The 18,179-nt window shown below is 42.8% G+C and overlaps 1 protein-coding gene across 5 annotated transcripts in view; it reads right to left on the bottom strand.

Annotated features, from left to right (window-relative positions):
- grid2ipb (glutamate receptor, ionotropic, delta 2 (Grid2) interacting protein, b) overlaps window positions 1–18,179 on the bottom strand; it is a 37,453-nt gene that overhangs the window by 6,442 nt on the left and 12,832 nt on the right. For 3 of the 5 annotated variants that reach the window (XM_071463157.1, XM_071463159.1, XM_071463158.1), the window contains 12 exons: window positions 15,317–15,598; window positions 12,918–13,003; window positions 11,040–11,109; window positions 8,415–8,567; window positions 8,141–8,296; window positions 7,063–7,214; window positions 6,691–6,825; window positions 5,267–5,352; window positions 4,937–5,087; window positions 4,053–4,354; window positions 1,117–1,878; window positions 7–159 (listed from right to left, as the gene is read on the bottom strand). In XM_071463157.1, coding sequence (XP_071319258.1) covers window positions 7–159; window positions 1,117–1,878; window positions 4,053–4,354; window positions 4,937–5,087; window positions 5,267–5,352; window positions 6,691–6,825; window positions 7,063–7,214; window positions 8,141–8,296; window positions 8,415–8,567; window positions 11,040–11,109; window positions 12,918–13,003; window positions 15,317–15,598 — 2,488 coding nt within the window. Of the gene's footprint in view, window positions 1–6; window positions 160–1,116; window positions 1,879–2,590; window positions 2,636–4,052; window positions 4,355–4,936; window positions 5,088–5,266; window positions 5,353–6,690; window positions 6,826–7,062; window positions 7,215–8,140; window positions 8,297–8,414; window positions 8,568–11,039; window positions 11,110–12,917; window positions 13,004–15,316; window positions 15,599–18,179 lie in introns of all 5 variants that reach the window. The other 2 variants (XM_071463155.1, XM_071463156.1) reach the window with 1 other exon arrangement.

Raw genomic sequence — 18,179 nt, 5'->3', positions numbered from 1 at the left:
GCTCACCTGACCCCAGATGGTTCCCTCAGAGTTCTCCACCTGCTCCCAGCGCAGCCTCTTCACGCTCATGTGGTTGGTGTCCGAGGCGTGGTGGCCTGACTTGGGCAGCGGAGGCGGATCGCAGGGTGGGGGCAGTGGTGGAGGCGGAGGTGGTGGAGCCTTTGAGATTAAAAAAAAAAAAAATTTTAATCGGAAAATTGCACACATATAACAGTTCATAACTAATGTTTTCACCAAGTGATATTGGAGCATTTTATGCAGACTCTGCTGTTTAGCTGCAGCAAACAAAATGAGTTATGTCCAATTAGGCTTGGACCTGCGACAACCAACTGTACTGTTACACCAGCTGCAGCTTGCTTTAGATTTACCATCTTTTTGTGGCATGCCTTTTAGAAATGCATATGTTGGTTGCCTTTATTGTGCTTTTAACATGTCCTCTTGAATTGTGTGACAGGAACATAGTGAGCAAACTGCTAATAGATGCAGCATGTTATCTTTTCTGTCAAATATCAACCAGGTCTTCTATTTCTGTGAAACTACAGTCTAATTTCAAAGACAGCAACAGATCTTTAGAGTTGTGCCTCCTACTCTTGCCTTTTTTTTTTTGTGACATTGCAGTGGCACTGCTGCACTGCACCATCCTGCGCTGTTATTTTTTATGAATGAATATCTCTCATGTGTCACCAGTGATGGAAAAAGTGCTAAGATCCTTTACTTAAGTCAAACAAGCAGTACAACATTGTAATTAAATCAAAATCCTACTTAAGTAAAAGTGCAGATGTATTATCAGCAGAATGTATAAGTATTAGTTCAAAAAATATCTCATGTGCCTGATATATTATTATATCATTAGATTGTTAATAATGATGCATTGATTCACTGAAGTCACACATATCTGAAACATGACAAGGGTGCCAAACTAGACACTGCTTTTCTGTGGGAACACTAACCTAAAAGACTGAGAATCACCGGTTTAATCTGTTTAAAAGCAACACATAACAAAGCAAAATCAAATGTTTAGAGCATCTTATTATATTTATATACTGACATCATGTAGACTATTTTAACAGCTGGATGCCTCTTTTGAATTAACACCAGCTCCTGACAAGAAGTTACCTGCTGTGACTGGTTTTCCTGTCGTGTGGTTTCATAAGTTTTAGTGTGACCGGGGAGGGTGGAGTGAGACACAGGAGGCTGGGAGAGCAGCGAGGAGCCCGCGGGGCCTTGGCTCGTAGACTGGGAGGGGCTGTGCTCCTGCAGGGATGGCGGCAGTGGGCCCTGGTAGCTGTGTTGGTGGTGGAGCTGGTGGTGCCTCTGGAGGACAAGCTGGCTTGGTCTCAGTACCTGAGGGGAGGGCTGGGGGGAAGGCTGGTGGATAGGCTGGGGCTGGCTGAGCTGGCGCGGGAGGTAGCTGGGACGGGACGGCTGGGAGGAGCGAAGTGTGGTGGAGCCCATGGTGGTGTGGCCTTGTGAGGGACGGGTGGTGGTGGTCTGGAAGCGCTGGTGAGTGTTCTCTACTTCTTCTCTGGTGGGGAGCACTTTGTGTAGAGGAGAGCGGCTGGAGAGGAGGGTCCTCGGAGGGGGTGGAGGTGGAGGGATGATGGGGTGGTGTGGCTGAAAGGGCATCCGGCTGCGGGGGATGTGCTCAGGGGAGAAGCGGACGGGTGGGACTGGGTCGATAAACTGGACAGGAGGGGGTATCAAAGCCTGGAAGGGCGGTGGAGGTGGAGGGCTCTGGGTGGGAGGAGGTGGGATTGGCTCAGATCCAGAGGAGTAGGAGGGAGAGGAGGCCTCATCGCTGCTACTGTGATCCTCACTGCTGCCGCTGCTGAGCTGCCGGGGCATGAAGCCCAGGTCCTGATCCTCCAGGAAGCTCATCTGAGGGGGGGAGAGGAGCACCATCAGACCCAAACTCTGATGTACAGTCTTGAAATAAAAAACTAAAAAATGCATTGTAGCTCTTTTAGGTTTATAGCTTCTGCTGTGATTCAGAGGTAATGGCCATGATTAGGCTCATTTAGGTTTTGACTATTTGTTGCTTGTACTGTTGGATCTCTAGAAGCAGAAACTTACTCTATTGCTGCTCCTGTAACAAATAACAAGTCAATGTAAACTAAATATTTGTAAAAATACTTAATATTTAATTGTAAAACTTATGTTTGATTTCTAGATGCTATATTAACTGCAAAATCCTTTCTTATTATTCTCTTATTATTCCTTACGGGGCAGAAAAGCCATAAAAGCAACAAAGCAGAACAAAACAAAATACAAAGCTGCTGATTTATAAGATTTTAAAACACATGCATTTAGATAGCATCAGTTCTTCAACCCATCTATGTATGGAAGGCAAAAATTACAATGTGATGATGCAAAGATTACTGTCAAATTCTCAAAACAATAAAAAAACAGACCAGTTTTAAAATGAGTGCAATGCAGTGAATTATGTACAATATGCATTCCTAAAAACACAGACATGATTTCATGATCTAACATCAGCCAGCACCTTATTATAACCTTAGATTTCTATTCAGAAATATTCAGATATAATTAGACTCTATAACTGTATAACTGAGTATCATGTGTTACTTACAGGCACACCTCTTCTTCTGAAACCAAGACAATCACCTTGATATATCTGTTCATGTGACACAAGTGTTCATTGTAGCGTACATTAGAGTTGCTCTAATGTAAACATGCAAGTATGCACTACAATGTAATTACTACAATCAATCACATGCTCAGCTTTTGATAATAGGCGAACACACATTTGCCTGTTATTGATTATATATGTATACATAATAAATTAATAAACTAACTGATAATAATATATAATGTTTTAGCATCATCATCGTCATCATCGCAGTAACTGTGAGATGTTGGTATAATTACCACGAACAAACTGTGACAGTCTCTACTTGATTTTACAGTGCGTCTCACATTGTGCACAGCTGGGTCGGGCTGCATGGCAGACCTGTGGTACTGCTTTACAGCAGCAAACAGGAAAATGATGACGTTACAGAATTTAAATTCTGTAACAAATTGTTTTATTAACATGAAATAGAGCCTGCCAATCATTTTATTCATAATCTCAAATGTTTACTGTCAGTATACTGAGGTAGCACATTTAACATATTTAAAAATGACTTATTTGTATATGATACATGTTGCAACTTTAAATCTAAAATAGAAACAACATTTAGCATCCACATTATTCCTTGCCCCATGATGCCTTGCGCGAAATGTTCCTTTCACTGAACCAGCATCCGTAAGATTAAGTAGCATGCTAGGAAACTGTGATCATAACCTTTGACTTCTGCTACTGAAGGAGGACATAAAGAAGAGGCCTCGGGTAACAGTCAATTGCATCTTTCGCTACTTTATAGATTCTGTTGCTAACGTCGGTGAGGTGTTAAGTTATAAGCGGTAAGTCAGTCTTCTCTTATTCACACTTGTTTAATCCACAAATTTAGTTGAGCTTGTTTGTAGGTGCAGCTGCAAACAGTGCAACACGTGGGTGAGCTCTATAACACTTTATACATCTTCAAGTGGAACCTGCGCTATGCTATGCTCTTTATCCTCCTGCTGCACCCCCCCTCCATGGAAGAATGTTGTGTGCCCTGAGACAACTTATGCCAAGATTTGGCACAATATTAATAAAATTTAACTGAAAATTTAAATTAAGCTAATTAATTAGCTTAATTTAGCTAACGTAGTTTGTAACAAGTATCCAAAGCCACCTCTTCAGCTGGTCCTCCCATCCCTTGGGAGTAGAGGGCAGAGATGAGATAACGTTATTCTGTTTAATATGTGTCAGACTGTTTTCCCACTTCATTTATTTTCAAAATAAAAGCTCTGAGAAAAGAGAAGACACCTGTAGCAACTCTTAGCTAACTCTTAGAGGCAATGGTTCAATGAAAGGAATAACCACATATCATGCAGCTGAGAATAACATTAAAATGTATATGTGACACAGCATAAAAACAAAGCATGTGCTGTATGTGTGTGTATAAATACAGTTGTGATGTGGCTGACAGGAGACAGGTCTTCCTCACCTCCTCATAGTCATTCTCCCCAGGTACAAAGTCATCCACCAGAGTGACCCGGTGGCCGAGCTGCTCGCTCAGGGCGTCCAGGAACTTGTCGGTGTCCCGGCTGCGGGGCGGGCGGGAGAAGGTGAACAGCTTCTTGCGACGGGTGAGCGTGTTGGGGTCGCTGTCCAAGTGCTGCGGGGAGGCAGGGGGGCTCTCCAGGCTGACGTAGGGGTTGGAGTCCACGCTGCTCTGGTGGTGGATCTCATACACAGGAGTGGGGAGAGGCTCCTTCCAGGACAGGGACAGGCCCGATTTACGGTTACCTGTAAAGAAGGGAATCAAAGATGGCTGCTGCTGGCACTGGCGAGGGTTGACTCTCACACTGCACATGTTTCTGCCGCATGGCGCTGAGAAATTCTTTACATTATACATGACTTGGCTTATAATGATGCTACTTATTCCTTTTAGAAATAATCTGTGACATTTTTGGCCATGATGTCGCCTTGGGGATCCTTTCATCTGAGAGGGAACCATGGCAACAAAAAAGATCAACTGCAGCCTTGTATACACATATAGATTTGAATGAGTTCTGTCTCAAACACATTCAATAATCAGTGCTTCATATGCCATGTTCACATCAAGATTCATAAAAGCTGCTCGTTTTGTTGATTAAATGTATTTGCAACAAATCTCATGACATGAACATGGCATCAGTCATGTAGCACCGAGGCCCAGAATCGTGCAGGTTTCATTTCAACTGATTCAACTTTTCTAATTGTGCAAAATCTTGGACCTTGATGTCACATGAGTTGGAGTTATTGATGAAAGCATGTCCGACAGCATGTGTGTGTTCATTTTTGTGTGTAGCTGAGTGTTTGAGTGTGTGTGTGTCAGCCCCAGAGTACCTGTGAGAGGGGGGAGTGTAAGGGGGGAGAGAGAGCGCCCGTAGGCCTCAGTCTGTCCCGGCCTTTCGGGCTCCGCTGAGGAGCCCCCCTGCAGTGGAGACACACTCTTCCCTGCGTACACGTTCTCCAGCTCCGTGTACACACCTGTCATCTATGAATGGAGGCATGATCAGCTGGTTAGCACTCAATCGCCATGGTATATTTGCTTTGAAGGTCTGCTGCTTTTGAGCATTTTAGGAAACATGTTGAGTTGCAGTAATTACAAGCAGACCCTCAAATGATGTGAGACCAGACAGCACAGATTACAGGACCAGCAGCGGTTATACCTACATGACTGAGGTCAGGGGACTCGGGGAAGGAGGTTCCATCTCCTGACTGCCTCTCCTCCGGGCTCCCAGATTCATCGACATGAATTCCTAAAGCACAATAAAGCATGAACAGTGACACATGGAACGAAAGCATCCTCCATCCATCCACCTCCAGCCGAGAGAGAGGATGAAGCAGAGCAGAACAGCGTGGAGGAGCACGAGGCCAAAAGCTGGGCAGTTAGCAGTGACAATGGAAAACAGAAGAAGCTATAATGAAATACCTCAAGCCTAAAAGAGCCTCAGATGGATAAAAATATGTGCTTTGGAATTAATAGTTTGGGGGAGCTTATTAAAAGCAAAGACAGCTGAGATGTGCAGTTAATGTATGAGCTGGTGATGACAGTTTTTTTGTCTTTTAGCCTTCGAGTATCTGCGGAGGATTTGCTGAGGATGCCTGTTTTTCAGCAACATCCCGCTGCACCATGTGTTCTGACAACTACACACCGTCCCACCTGGGAGCTGACCGGTGCAAACCCAGCTCTTATTACTGAGTTCTGAGCAGTTCAGCTGGAGCCAGTGGATGTCTTGCTCAAGGGAGTATTACCAGCACTGGAACTGCTGAAGAAAGGCTGTGTTACTCACTTACTGTCTTTACCTCGATTTTACTTGTACTGTATCTCCTCCAACCCAAAAAGGATGCAACAACACTGAACATTCATTCATTCATTCATTCATTATCCATACCACTTGTCCTTACAGGGTTGCAGGTTGGTGGTGAGGGGTCGACATTGTGCAATGGCAGGGTACACCTGGCAAGTCTATCACAGGGCTGACGTACAGAGAGAAACAGCCATTTACGCCCACATTCACACGTACGGGCTATTTAGAGTTGCCAGTTAACCTAATGTGCATGTCTTTGGACTGTGGGTGGAAGCCTGAGTACCTGGATGCAAACCACACGGTCACGGGGGCGGGCATTCTATTATATATATATAAATAGTACTGTATTATTACTGTGTAATGTGTACATATATTTATTCCAATAGGTATTTTTTGTCAGTGTTATCCAGTCTCTTGTGCTGCTGATGTGCATTTCAGCCCTGGGATCAATAAAGTCTGTTTTTATCTTAGAGTAGAACGAAACAAACCACCATCACCACTGAAAGTGTGGTTTGTTGAAGATTCTATATTCATCGACAAATACTGTTATGTCAGGTCGGGCTGCACTTATGTGATAGGTTGGCTCAGATAGTTCTTAAGACAGTTCCTAAAAGATTTTAAGAGAAAGAGAAATATCATTGGAAAAAAAGTTGATGATGCATCACAGCACAAAGTTAATGTTTTTAAACCAGAGAGAAGCTGGAAAGCTTTTAAAACCTTGGGATAAACCCAAACAACTCCCGACATCTGGATGGAAATGCTGTTTGGATGTTACGTGCAGCGTACCCATTCCCAGGTGAGTCCCGATGATGCAGTCGTCAGAGCTCCTCTCTCGGACGATGCCGCGGTACGACGTCCCCGTCACGCGCATGGAGCTGCTCCGCCGGTGATGCTCCGGACCTGCGTCAGGCTCTAACACTGCTGCAAACCACACACATACACAAATTCAGCAAAACTTTACTTATTTATATTTAAGATTATTATGCACAGCTGCTCCTTTGTGTCTGTTTTAATGATAAAAACAACATTAAAATTCACATTAAAAGCTTAAGCTTCTATTTCCTCAGCCATTTTTAAGTGATTGCCTGTGCATACATATATTCAGAGTATTTTTTTTAACAAGTGCAGATAACCTCCATATTGTGTGTTCAAACTCACCACTGCTCTTGAAACCTAGGAAGCGTGACAGTTTGCCCTGGCAGCGCTCCTGCTCGTCGTAGGTCAGTAGCTGGTAGATGAACTGCCAGATCAGCTGTTTGGCCGGGGTGTCCAACACTGGAAACACGTCTACTATAAGGGTGTCCACATTCCTGCAAACACACACATCCATACATGTAATCTTTATATAACACACCCCTATTTGCTGCTGGGTAACTCACTGCCATTTGATCTAAGGATTTAGCTTAGATGTATAATCTTTGCATCTGTAAGAACACGTAAAGCGGAGGATGAAAACAGATTAGAAAAAAGGTGGGAGGATAACAGGGGTGTCAGCTATGCTGGGATTCATGCCTCTGGGGTGTTTATACTGTATGCATGTACAGTAGAATTCAGTTGCTTTTTTCCTTATAATCCTGCTGCATCACGTTTGCATCATCTGCAGAGTGAATTCACCATCCATCTCTTCTCTTCATCCCTTTATACTGGAGGAAATGTTACCGCTGCCTCCTGCTCAGCTTTCTGCATCGCTGTCTTCATTGCTTTTCTGCTCATCATCCATCATCGGTTTTCTCTCTGTCTTTTGCCTGCATTAAGAACGTCCTTGGCAGCCTGATATATTGAGTTTGCTAAAAACACAGTTTCCCAAGCAACAGCTAGTTCTCTTTCAGTGTTTGTCAAAATTTTACCACACACAGTGTAACAGATGCTGCAAAATGACCTTAAAGCTACATTCTGTACTCACTGCTTTGACCTGCCAATGTCCACCAGAGCTGATGTTCCCAAGTGAAGCTGTTAAGATAATTATCAAATATGCTAAAAATGATGCTATAGATTTACAGTTTTGTCGGGGGTGGTGACGTTTGGGCTACTCCAACATTTCAGAAACCTCTGGAACAAAGAAATAAACACCCTCAAGCAGCTGCTTCTCCCCTCACTCCCATCCCTCTGCTCTCCACCATCTGTTTAACATCGCATTACTGCAGACTGCAGCCCAACATGTCTCTGCATGGATCCCTTCATTCTCTTTGGCTGCTTCCATTTATAGACCCCCCCCTGCATCCCTCATCCCACTGACCTGTGCTGGAAGAAAGTCTCCAGGGCCTTGCAGACTGTGTATCTCTCCTGAATGGTCAGCAGGTGATCCAGCTGCTGGCTGAAGGTCCGCCCATGGACTTTGATGCTTGGTGGTAGAATCTCTGCCACCCACTGCAAAGAGCTGAGCGCTGGAGACCTGGACAGCCGACACAGTGGGATATTATCATCGTTGTTGACAGAGGGGGGTGATGTTAGTTTCTTTGTTTCATTAGACGGTGACATATGGAAATGCCAGTTTGTTGCTGTGCACTGACCTAGAGCGTGGTAACGTGGTGGGGGCCAGGCTAGGAGTCTCCTCTGGGTCAGTTTGGTCTGAAGAGTAGTCTGACGGACCCTCCTCCACCACCAGAGTGGGCATCGCCCCACTGCCCTGCAGCATGGACACCACCTTCTCATGGGAACAGTTCCTGCAAAGTGAGAAGACAAAAGAGTGAGGCTGAGAGGCACAGAGGTAAATAATGGAGAGCTGATGAACATTAAGGCATGGCAGTGACCCCTTAAAACCAAGTCTACCAGTTCTAACTAATAAACCATGACTTTTAATCTAAATAATTGTAAAGAGGTAAAATTATCCAGTAATTTCCAAGAAAAAAGCAAATATAACAAAAAAGTATGAAAAAATAAACATAACTATGTTTACCAGAGGAATGTTGTTTTGCTTTTCTATGCTGCTAATCATCCTGCGAACCCTTGATTTATCTTGCAACTTGCAACAAGGTCCCAATCCCTAGGCTGGAAAATAACCACCCACACAAACCTTTGATACAGCTCCCATTCCTTATAATAACATAATATGAATCATTTATGAATCTAACTATATAATTGTGCTCATGTGACCGAAGTTTCACACCGATGAAGACTGTGAGATGCTGTTAAAATATCTGAAAGGACAGACACGATCTGTGCTGTAATTATAAAATGTTTCATTGTGCTTATAAACAGATCTAAAAAAAAAAAAGCTCCTAAATGAGACGGATAAACCTGGTAATGAGAAAATAATGAATTCTCACAGTATCCTATGAAATCATGGAAAAGACACATAATCACTTGTCATCACCCAAGAGAAACTAAATTATTAACTTCGCCAGAGAAATAAATATTAATACATGAACAAATGTCACCTCACAATGTGTCGACTGCTCTAACAGTAGACATCTTATTTTTTACATGATGTATACTCCATGCAGGCCAAGCCATGACACTGTGCTTTATGATTTCGACAAACTAATTCAGCTCAGTTGTAGAAGAAGATGACCGCTGGGATAGAGGATATATTTTTCAGGTTTTAATACACCTGAGACGAAGAAACTGTACAAAATGCTCCCATCAATATTGTAAATAACCTAATTTTGCACATTTTAGTAGATGTCCTACACCATATGTTCACTTTGTAAACAACACCCTGAAAGCTCCCACATTTCTTGTACTTTATTTTCTTTCTCTCTCTGGTGAACAACTCCCACTGTTTTCCTGATCACCTCCTACTGCTGCGGCACCGTGTTATCAGGGAGAGCAGCAAAATTATACAGCGCCAATCAAATCAGTACATCAGGCAGCCATGGGAACAGCTCTGCAATTCCTCTTTCACATGGCTATCAAGGTGGCAGGGTGAGTAATACTGTTTCTCCACGCAGCATTAGATATGCTGGCTGATATATTGGTTGACTGTAGTTGCCGAGCTCGTATAGGTGCAATTCAATTTCATCCATGATGAATTTCTTATCTGCACTCCCACACTCGCTCTCTGAAAATCCAGAGGCAGAGGGTCAAGAAGTTGCGAAGGCCACAAAAGAACTATTGCGACTCCTACAAGAAAAGTACAGTTTACATAAAAGCTTATGTTCACGTGCGTTGCCCCATGCACACATGCCGCGCCTGCAGAGACACACGAAGCAAGGTTAAGTACTACCAGTGTCATTTCGAGTTATAGCCAATAGTTCTAGCCTGTATAAACTGGTCTGAGTCAGTCATGCTAGCAGCACAGCTCTAGAACTTCAGTTCAATGGCCGGTTAGTCGGCCCACCACTGTGGTCCAGACTGAAGTATCAGTTATATAACTGCTGGATGAATGTGCCACAAAATTTTGTTTTCATTCATGTTCCCTTCATGAGGAACTGTTATCTCTCCCAACTGTTGATCCCCTGACTTTTCCTGTAGCGCCACGACCAGGTCAAACACTTTGGTTTATGCAAAACCACTGACATTCCCATCTGCTTTGTGTTTAATGCTAAGTACCAAACTTTGTGTTTGGTGTTACTGGTCTGCTGATGCTAAACTAAGATGGGGAACAATGTAAACTTCACCCACTAAACATGAAAATGTTAGCATTACAATTCTGATCATGTTAGCATGCTAATGTTAGTATTCACCTCAAAGCACTGCTGTGTCAAAGTACAGCCTCAGAGAGCAGCTGACATTGCTCTAGACTCTTAGTCTTGTTATAACTGTACTTGTCTCTACAGTGAAAATCTTCATCCAGTCAGGCTCTTTCCACTGCCTCAACAATGAAGACTTAGATGTGATAATAAATTTTGTAAAGCAACATCTTTTTGAGGGTTTCATTCGGGGCTGAGACTTCTGTTTCCCCCTGAGGGGGACTGACAGTAAGCAGAGTGCAACTCGCAGACTGTTTCTAAGTTGAAAAACTTGGAAAGTGTGAAATAATAATGACAAAATCAAATAAAAGCTTCATGTGCTCTGTAATGGCTTATCTGGCAGTGAGAGAGATGTGTTTATACTGGCAGCAGATGGTTTCTCCTGGAGAAAAACAAGCCCTCATATCCTAAGTTCAAGAACTTGGACGGTGGGCAAAGACAAAATACTACTACTGCTGCTAATAATAATAATAATAATCACAATGTTATCCATTAAAGACACACCTCATGTCCAGTCCATTGAGGAAGAGGATACGGTCGCCTGGTTTCAGTCCGCATTCCTCAGCAGGACTATCTGAGAGGGAGACAAAGATGGCAGACGATCATACATCAATCAGAGAGTGAAAAAGCAAGGCTGGCACCGGCTAACAAGGTGCGCCCAGCATACGAGCTCATCAGGGAGAGATGGTGACTAATGTGATGCTGTCAATCTGTGTATGACACCCAACAAAGCCCATCAGTGGATGAGATGATCTCCGTGCTAAATCTTGTTACGTAAGGAAACAGTGCTGTCAAAACAATCTCTGGTGGAATCTGTTCTGACTGCGCTGCACCCATCCACCATCGCCTCCTCATCTGTCAGCTCACTGCTCAGTTTCCCTCACAGTGAAAATGTCACCTTTTTTTTTTTTTTTAGCCAAAGTTTGGATATAACAAACTCCTAATGGATTTGCATGTAATGTAGTGTGTGTGCAGGTTTAAGCACATTCACACGCCACGGGACAGACTTCACCTCGTGGAGCTTGTGGTTTCCTGGTTATCGATAAAGGATCCGTGTTCAGATCACGATGAGACACATGCTGTCCACCCCCACCATCTCCATACCAACCTCCATAAGGCCCACTGAGTCAGCCCGCTCTGGCCGCTTCAGCACATGATGGTGGGAGATGATGGTGGGCGGGAACAGTGCCGTCATCATCAAATACACACACGTACTGTAACACACACACACACACACACACACACACACACACACACACACACCTCTCACTGTGGAATCTGGCAAATTCCCTCAAGGGTAACTTCACAGCTTCTCTTGTGTACCACGTTTTATTTCACAAAGCAATAACAGTTAATTAGATAACCTTTAACTGCTGGAAATGTAAAAAATAAAAGTCATTAAAATGTTCAACAGAGGCTCTAAGTAGAAATTACCCCACAGATATTTTCCAGAGATTTTTCATTTTCACAGCAAAGTCATAAGTTATCCAGCCCAACTACGGTTTAACTAAGCTTACCACTTAAATGTTTAAGCAACAAAAGGTTCTGCATTGCTGACCAGAGGGAGTCAGTACTGTGTGGATTAAACAAACTAAATAAAACATGTTTAGTAGTGAGCTTTAGCAGTGCTGGTAGATTTTGTCACTCTTGGACAGAGCCAGATGTTCCCTCTTGTTTCCAGTCTTTATGCTGAGATAGCTCCTCGTCTGTAGAGAGTGATATAAATCTTCTCATCTAACTCTCAGCAAGAAAGTGAATAAGTATATTTCCCAAAAGATCAAACTATTTCTTAAACAAATTGTTTTGATATCTCTACATAATGGCACCTGCTATCGTGTGAAATGAATTTTACATTACAGAGAACCTACAGTACATGCTCCACTGTGAGCATCCAATAGGTAAACTCAAGAAATAAAAGGTAATCAATCTTAGTCAATCTTGCTTATAGAACCCTTTATTTGTTTTAGACCTCATTTGTATGAGTTTGAATTTAGTTAACTTAACTCATATGCTCCCAAACTTTAGGAGAAAAAAACAACAAGACCATAAAAGCAGGATGGAGAGAAATCAGTGTAAAATCCCTGAATGTAACAGCGCTGACGGCTCTCAGTGTCTGCTACAGCAGAGCACAGCCTGTTCTGAGTGTTTTCCTCTTAACATTTTATTGGTGAGTCAGACAAATCCACTTCCTGGTACACTCATAGGCACACACACAAAACACCTCCTGATCACCTTCAACCCCCAGCGGCTGGCACCACAACAGACTCACCCACATAAAATACCCCCTCACCCTTTCAGCAGCCAACACACAACAATGTTTGGTTCAAACCACCACACACAGTGAGGAGGCGTCTATCAGGGTTTCTAATAGAGGAGCGGTACCTGGGATAACGGAGTCGATGCAGACGGGAGCGTGACCTCGCAGTGTGAAGCCAAAGTTCTTCTTCCCCCTGTAGACACGAACGATCCTGAGGGGGAGACACAAATGGGTTGTGAGATGAACAACTGAATGACACTAATTCTTCAATTTCTTTGACACTGAAATAAAATATTTTTAGCTGATATCATTATGGACCTCTTTTGCATCAGTAATGAGAAAGGCCTTTTAGATTTCTCTGTTCTTTTTATGTCGCACTCATATGACCTTTTACTACAGAGTACATTTATTCCACGCTTCTCCTCTCAGAGCTATACTGCAATTTCTTTTTCATGGTGGTTCAGTTCAGTGCTGAAACTGTTCAATTTATCTACAAAAATGTTGATTAGTTTAATTTAATTTAATCAATCCAAGAAATATTATATCACTGAAATATTGGGATTTACCGTTCTCTGTTTTATATAATAGTAAACTGACTTCATTTGAGTTTTTGACTGTTGATCAGACAAAAAAAAAGCGACCTAAAGATGTCATTTTGCGTTGATTAATGTGCATGAACATTTTTAGCAGTCTCATATCTAAATTAGTTATTACAGTCAGCAATTGTTTCAGGTTGAATAGTGACATCATTTAATGACGCTGATGCACAACAACCTTTCTGTGAATGGACGGGCAGCCCAGCTGTCTCTGGAGAGAGCGCTGACTCGCTGCTGTTTATGAGGCTGTTTGTGCCTCACCTTTATTTTGATTTGTCACTTCCTGTTGTTGGGAGTCTGAACAAGTGCTGATGTGATGCTCTCTTTTTTGAGAACTTTATGATTTAGCGCAGCCTCAACTTCACATCACTCCACACATCTGTGTGTGTGATGTGTGTGTGTTTTATTCAACCAGCTTCCGGCACCAAATAAAAATATTTCAGGAGACTCTCAACATGGAAAGAAAGCTTTGACATTTAGCTGATGGTGGCACTTCACTCTTATTCACCCCAGCAGAGGAACACACACTGGAACCTCCCGTTACATCAAACATGAGACACACTCGCAGCGCATTGCCATGGAAACGGCTCAAGGCAACACTGCCTTGATATGTAAACAGGGGGAAGACGAAAAAGACGAAAAGGAGAGGAGAGAGAAAGCAGACAAATCTATTGTTTGATAGCCGCAGTTACAGGCTGTTATGTAAGATAAGCTAAATACAGATGGGTGCATCCTGTGCTGTGTGTGTGTGTGTGTGAGAGAGGGGTGTTGGGCTGTACAGCCACAGAGAGCGGCATCAACCTTGAGCACACTTGACAAACTGAGTGTATGCGACCATCAGGCTGCTCGAGGCCTCCTCTGCTTCTGCACAGTCAACACCAGCCACACTTTATAAGTGTGTAAAGTATTACATAACATCCCAAAGAGAATCAATAAGTCACTGCTTAATGAAGTCCACTGAGACTCCACAACATTGTGTAACAGCTCCAATATTGGCCTAAGTAGACAATTGCCATCTATCTATATAGTGATTGATTTTGAGTATCTTTATCAACAGGCTGTTAATAACACTTTAAACACATGGGGGTGGATTCATTTAAAAAAAGTGATAGCTCTATCTATCTATCTATCTATCTATCTATCTATCTATCTATCTATCTATCTATCTATCTATCTATCTATCTATCTATCTATCTATCTATCTATCTATCTATCTACCTACCTACCTGTCTATCTAGTCACTGTGGAGACACAATAGAGTTACACAACACACTCTTGGGATGCATGCAGCACAACTTCATATTGTGACTGTGCCACTTTCACAACATGACATAATCTCTCCCATTCAAAACGATCTGTTTTTTACATTTTTTTTTATTCTATTGTTGTGTGACCTGCCAATACGTTCACACTTGACAAATCCGGCCCCACATTATTTTCACTCCCATGTAGATGAAGACAGATCTTGGGATTTAGTTAGCTGGCTTAGTGTGGGTGAGTGTGGGAGTGAACTGCCACCCATCTAATCCTGCAGTAAACCCACTTGTGCTGTTATTAATTGGACAGTCGTATAATCAGTGTGTTAGTGGGTGGAGGCTGAGCCGGAGAGGTGGTGCGGTTAGAGGCTCTGAAACAATACAGAATGGACATGTTGAAGGTGACAGTTTCAGAAACACAGTACGTCTGAACACTGTCTTACTTAAAACATGATTCTTATACACACTGATTTTTGTGTTTCTTAAGTTCAGAGGTTTAGGATATAAACATCAGAACATGACAGGAAAACAGCAGGGAGAGAAGAAGACGTATGACGCACAGATCATACAGTTTGATAAGAACAAAATGTTTTTAAAACTATTAAAATATCCGGATAAGAAAGTGAATCATTGGCTGTTGTATGTGTTGAAATTAGCCTGTCGTGTGCTCACCTCTGATTGGGTCCGATAGGGGGATGTGCAGGTATCCCAGAGACAGACTTCCTCACGCCCCTGTCTCTCTCTGCCTCACCCCTCCCTCCAGGTTCTCCTCCATCCCTGGGCACGGAGCTGGCCCGTTTGGACCCATGGCGGCGTTCGGAGTGATCCTCGCTCCGACTGCGCCGCACTCTGCCCTGCGGCTCGCTGATGCTCTTGCTGCGGCACAGCCGGTTGATCACGTTCTGGGAGACAGCTTCGTCGAAGCGCTGCCGGTGCTTCTTCGGAATGAAGATTCTGGCAAACATGGTGGCATGTGACAGAAATAATGAGAGGTGATATAAGTTTTCTGTCCACAAGAGTTACCTCAGAAAAAAAGAAATGAGAAGGAAGGAGGATGGATCTATATCACAGATCCACCTCGATCCATTCTGAGAGCACAGAGTCCATAACCAAAAATGTTAGATCTCCACTGAAATAACAGCAGCAAGTCAAACATCCAGTATGATCATCGATTGCTACTGAGGTAATCTTCACAATCCAAGTCCACGCAAATTCAAATCAACAGGCTTCCTCCTTCAGCACTCAGATTCAAAGACAAGAGAAGAAAAAACGCTTTTGATGGACAGATGCTGTGTGTTTCCTGCTCGAGATGACTGTTGTCCCCAGAGAGAAGATGCGAAGAGAAGTTGAATGGGAAGCCAGAGAGAAAAGAACTTGCTCTGAGGAGAGAGACAGTGAGGAAAACCTTGGCATCACTTGCTGATGCTGGAGTCTCACTGCTGCAGAGTGAGGTACCAGAGCCAGAATACAGCAAGAGAGAAAAGGTGTGGGAGTGAGCGAGCATGGGATTTCTCCTCTGCTCTCTCTCTCTCTCTCTCTCTCTCTCTCTCTCGCTCTCTCTCTATCTACTACAGTATCTCACTCCCTCGCTCTCCCACACTTCCGTCCACGCCTCACCTCTGTGTCACTTTGTCAGTGTGAGCACACAGCAGGAAGCTGGCATCATCTTCTTGACCTCGGACCTTAACAATTTCCCTTTTTTTTCAGTTTTCCAGCTTTATGAGGGAAAACACAAACAAAATTAAAGTATTGATTTTTTTTTTTTTTTTTTACTAAACTAATCATTCCCATCTCAGTTGTAAAGAACGATTATCAGGCGGCTTTATCCTGTTCAGATGATTTCTTTCTAAATTTTCACCACATTTGTCAGATCTCACCCTTTTTTCATTTAACAATAGAAGCTAAAGTGATAATGTTAAATGGAGCCACATGAGAGCCATATGAGAACCTCACCGACACAAATCAGACTGATTTTACTTAGAAACTACAGATTAAAGAAGATTTAAACAAGAATCAGATCTGACTTGATAGTTTTCTGCGCTCGCTGCTACAGACACATTTTAGTTGGTACCAAAAGAAGCAGTGAGGTTCCACATTGAGCCAACTTCAAAACAGACTACAAACAGACATTTCATGGCAAAACAATCTTGCAAAATCAAGTGTGTACTGCACATGCTGTACTGTTCATATGGAGGGCTGGCTGTTTACCACATAGCAGCGCCGTCTATGAGAACAAAACAATATAAGCTGTCCCCCCACACACACACACACACAACGACTCATCTGACAACAGAAAACAACTTTTCATTCAAGTGATCAGAATAGCTGCCAAGAGACAAGACAAGCACCCACACATCCATACACACACACACACACACACACACACACACACACACACACACCAGTCAGCCACAACATTAAAACCAGTTACCGGTTTAATGTTTCTATAACTATAGAAACACTTTGTATAACTGTACCTGTAGGGATACTCACACTGTAACAGTACCCTGACAACAGGCCAAAATCATCTGATTTTGGAGGAATTATTATAACAACATTGAATATGTTCTCATAAGAAGGAAAAACAAGAGCCCACAGTGGCACACAGACTAGACACACAGCATGTCGCATATGTTAACACCATGTCTTTTTCAAAAAGAAGACCCAAGGGAAATACAGAAAATTCAGACTGTGCTGTTTAACGGGACTAAAAGAGAGTCCAAATCCAATCTGATGTGTCAGGAGAGTCACAAGTTAATTATTTGGTTCCTTGTTTGTTGAATCACAGCGACATTAAGATCCAACTGAGAGCTGAGCTCGAGCACAGATTTGCACAAACAAGTGCTTTGATTCCCACCTACACCAGTCTGTTGTGTTCTGACCGGCTGATCTGCTGCTGATCTGCTGATCAGATGAATCAGCCACCAGCAGACAGGGGCTCAGCGCGGGCTGTGAAAAACAGCACCAGTCGGGTAATTAGCAACAAACGTGCCCGATTGAGACGAGGCAGAGACAACAGCTACTGCCGTACGTGTCCACAAGAAGCTAATTAAGCTACGTCAAAACAACTTTGACAACTAAATAAGGCAATTAGGACACACTTATTGTACAGAGAGAAGGAGAGAGAGACAGAAAAAAAACAACTTCACAGCAAATGTGAGGCCTGTCTGCGGTTCATTTCATTATCCACAGTTGTTTACTATTCTATGCATTTTATTAAAGGGTAAATATGGAGAACCTTCAGCCCTGTGCTGCTTTTCTAGTGTAGTAAATAATAAAATCTTGTTTATGTGTGGAACGTAAAGGTCACAACAACACTGGTCACATGAAGAAGAACTCACTACAGAAAAAAAACACACATCAGATTTTCAGTCTCTGTGGGCCTATCGAGGAAATCTTAATCTGTGTTTTGCCAACCAGGTAGTTTCTGTACTTTCAAAAAAAAAATAAAAGAAAGAAATTCACTAAGCGTCTTTTTAAAGACAGTATTTCTGTTTCTTTCAACTGTACTTGTCAGAAATGAAACTCATTTTGT

The sequence above is a fragment of the Trachinotus anak genome, unplaced genomic scaffold, assembly GCF_046630095.1.
Source record: "Trachinotus anak isolate AG129_WGS33_773 ecotype Australia unplaced genomic scaffold, CSIRO_AGI_Tana_v1 ptg000025l, whole genome shotgun sequence".
Classification (NCBI taxonomy): Eukaryota; Metazoa; Chordata; class Actinopteri; order Carangiformes; family Carangidae; genus Trachinotus; species Trachinotus anak.
This window is presented reverse-complemented; position numbering and strand designations above follow the sequence as displayed.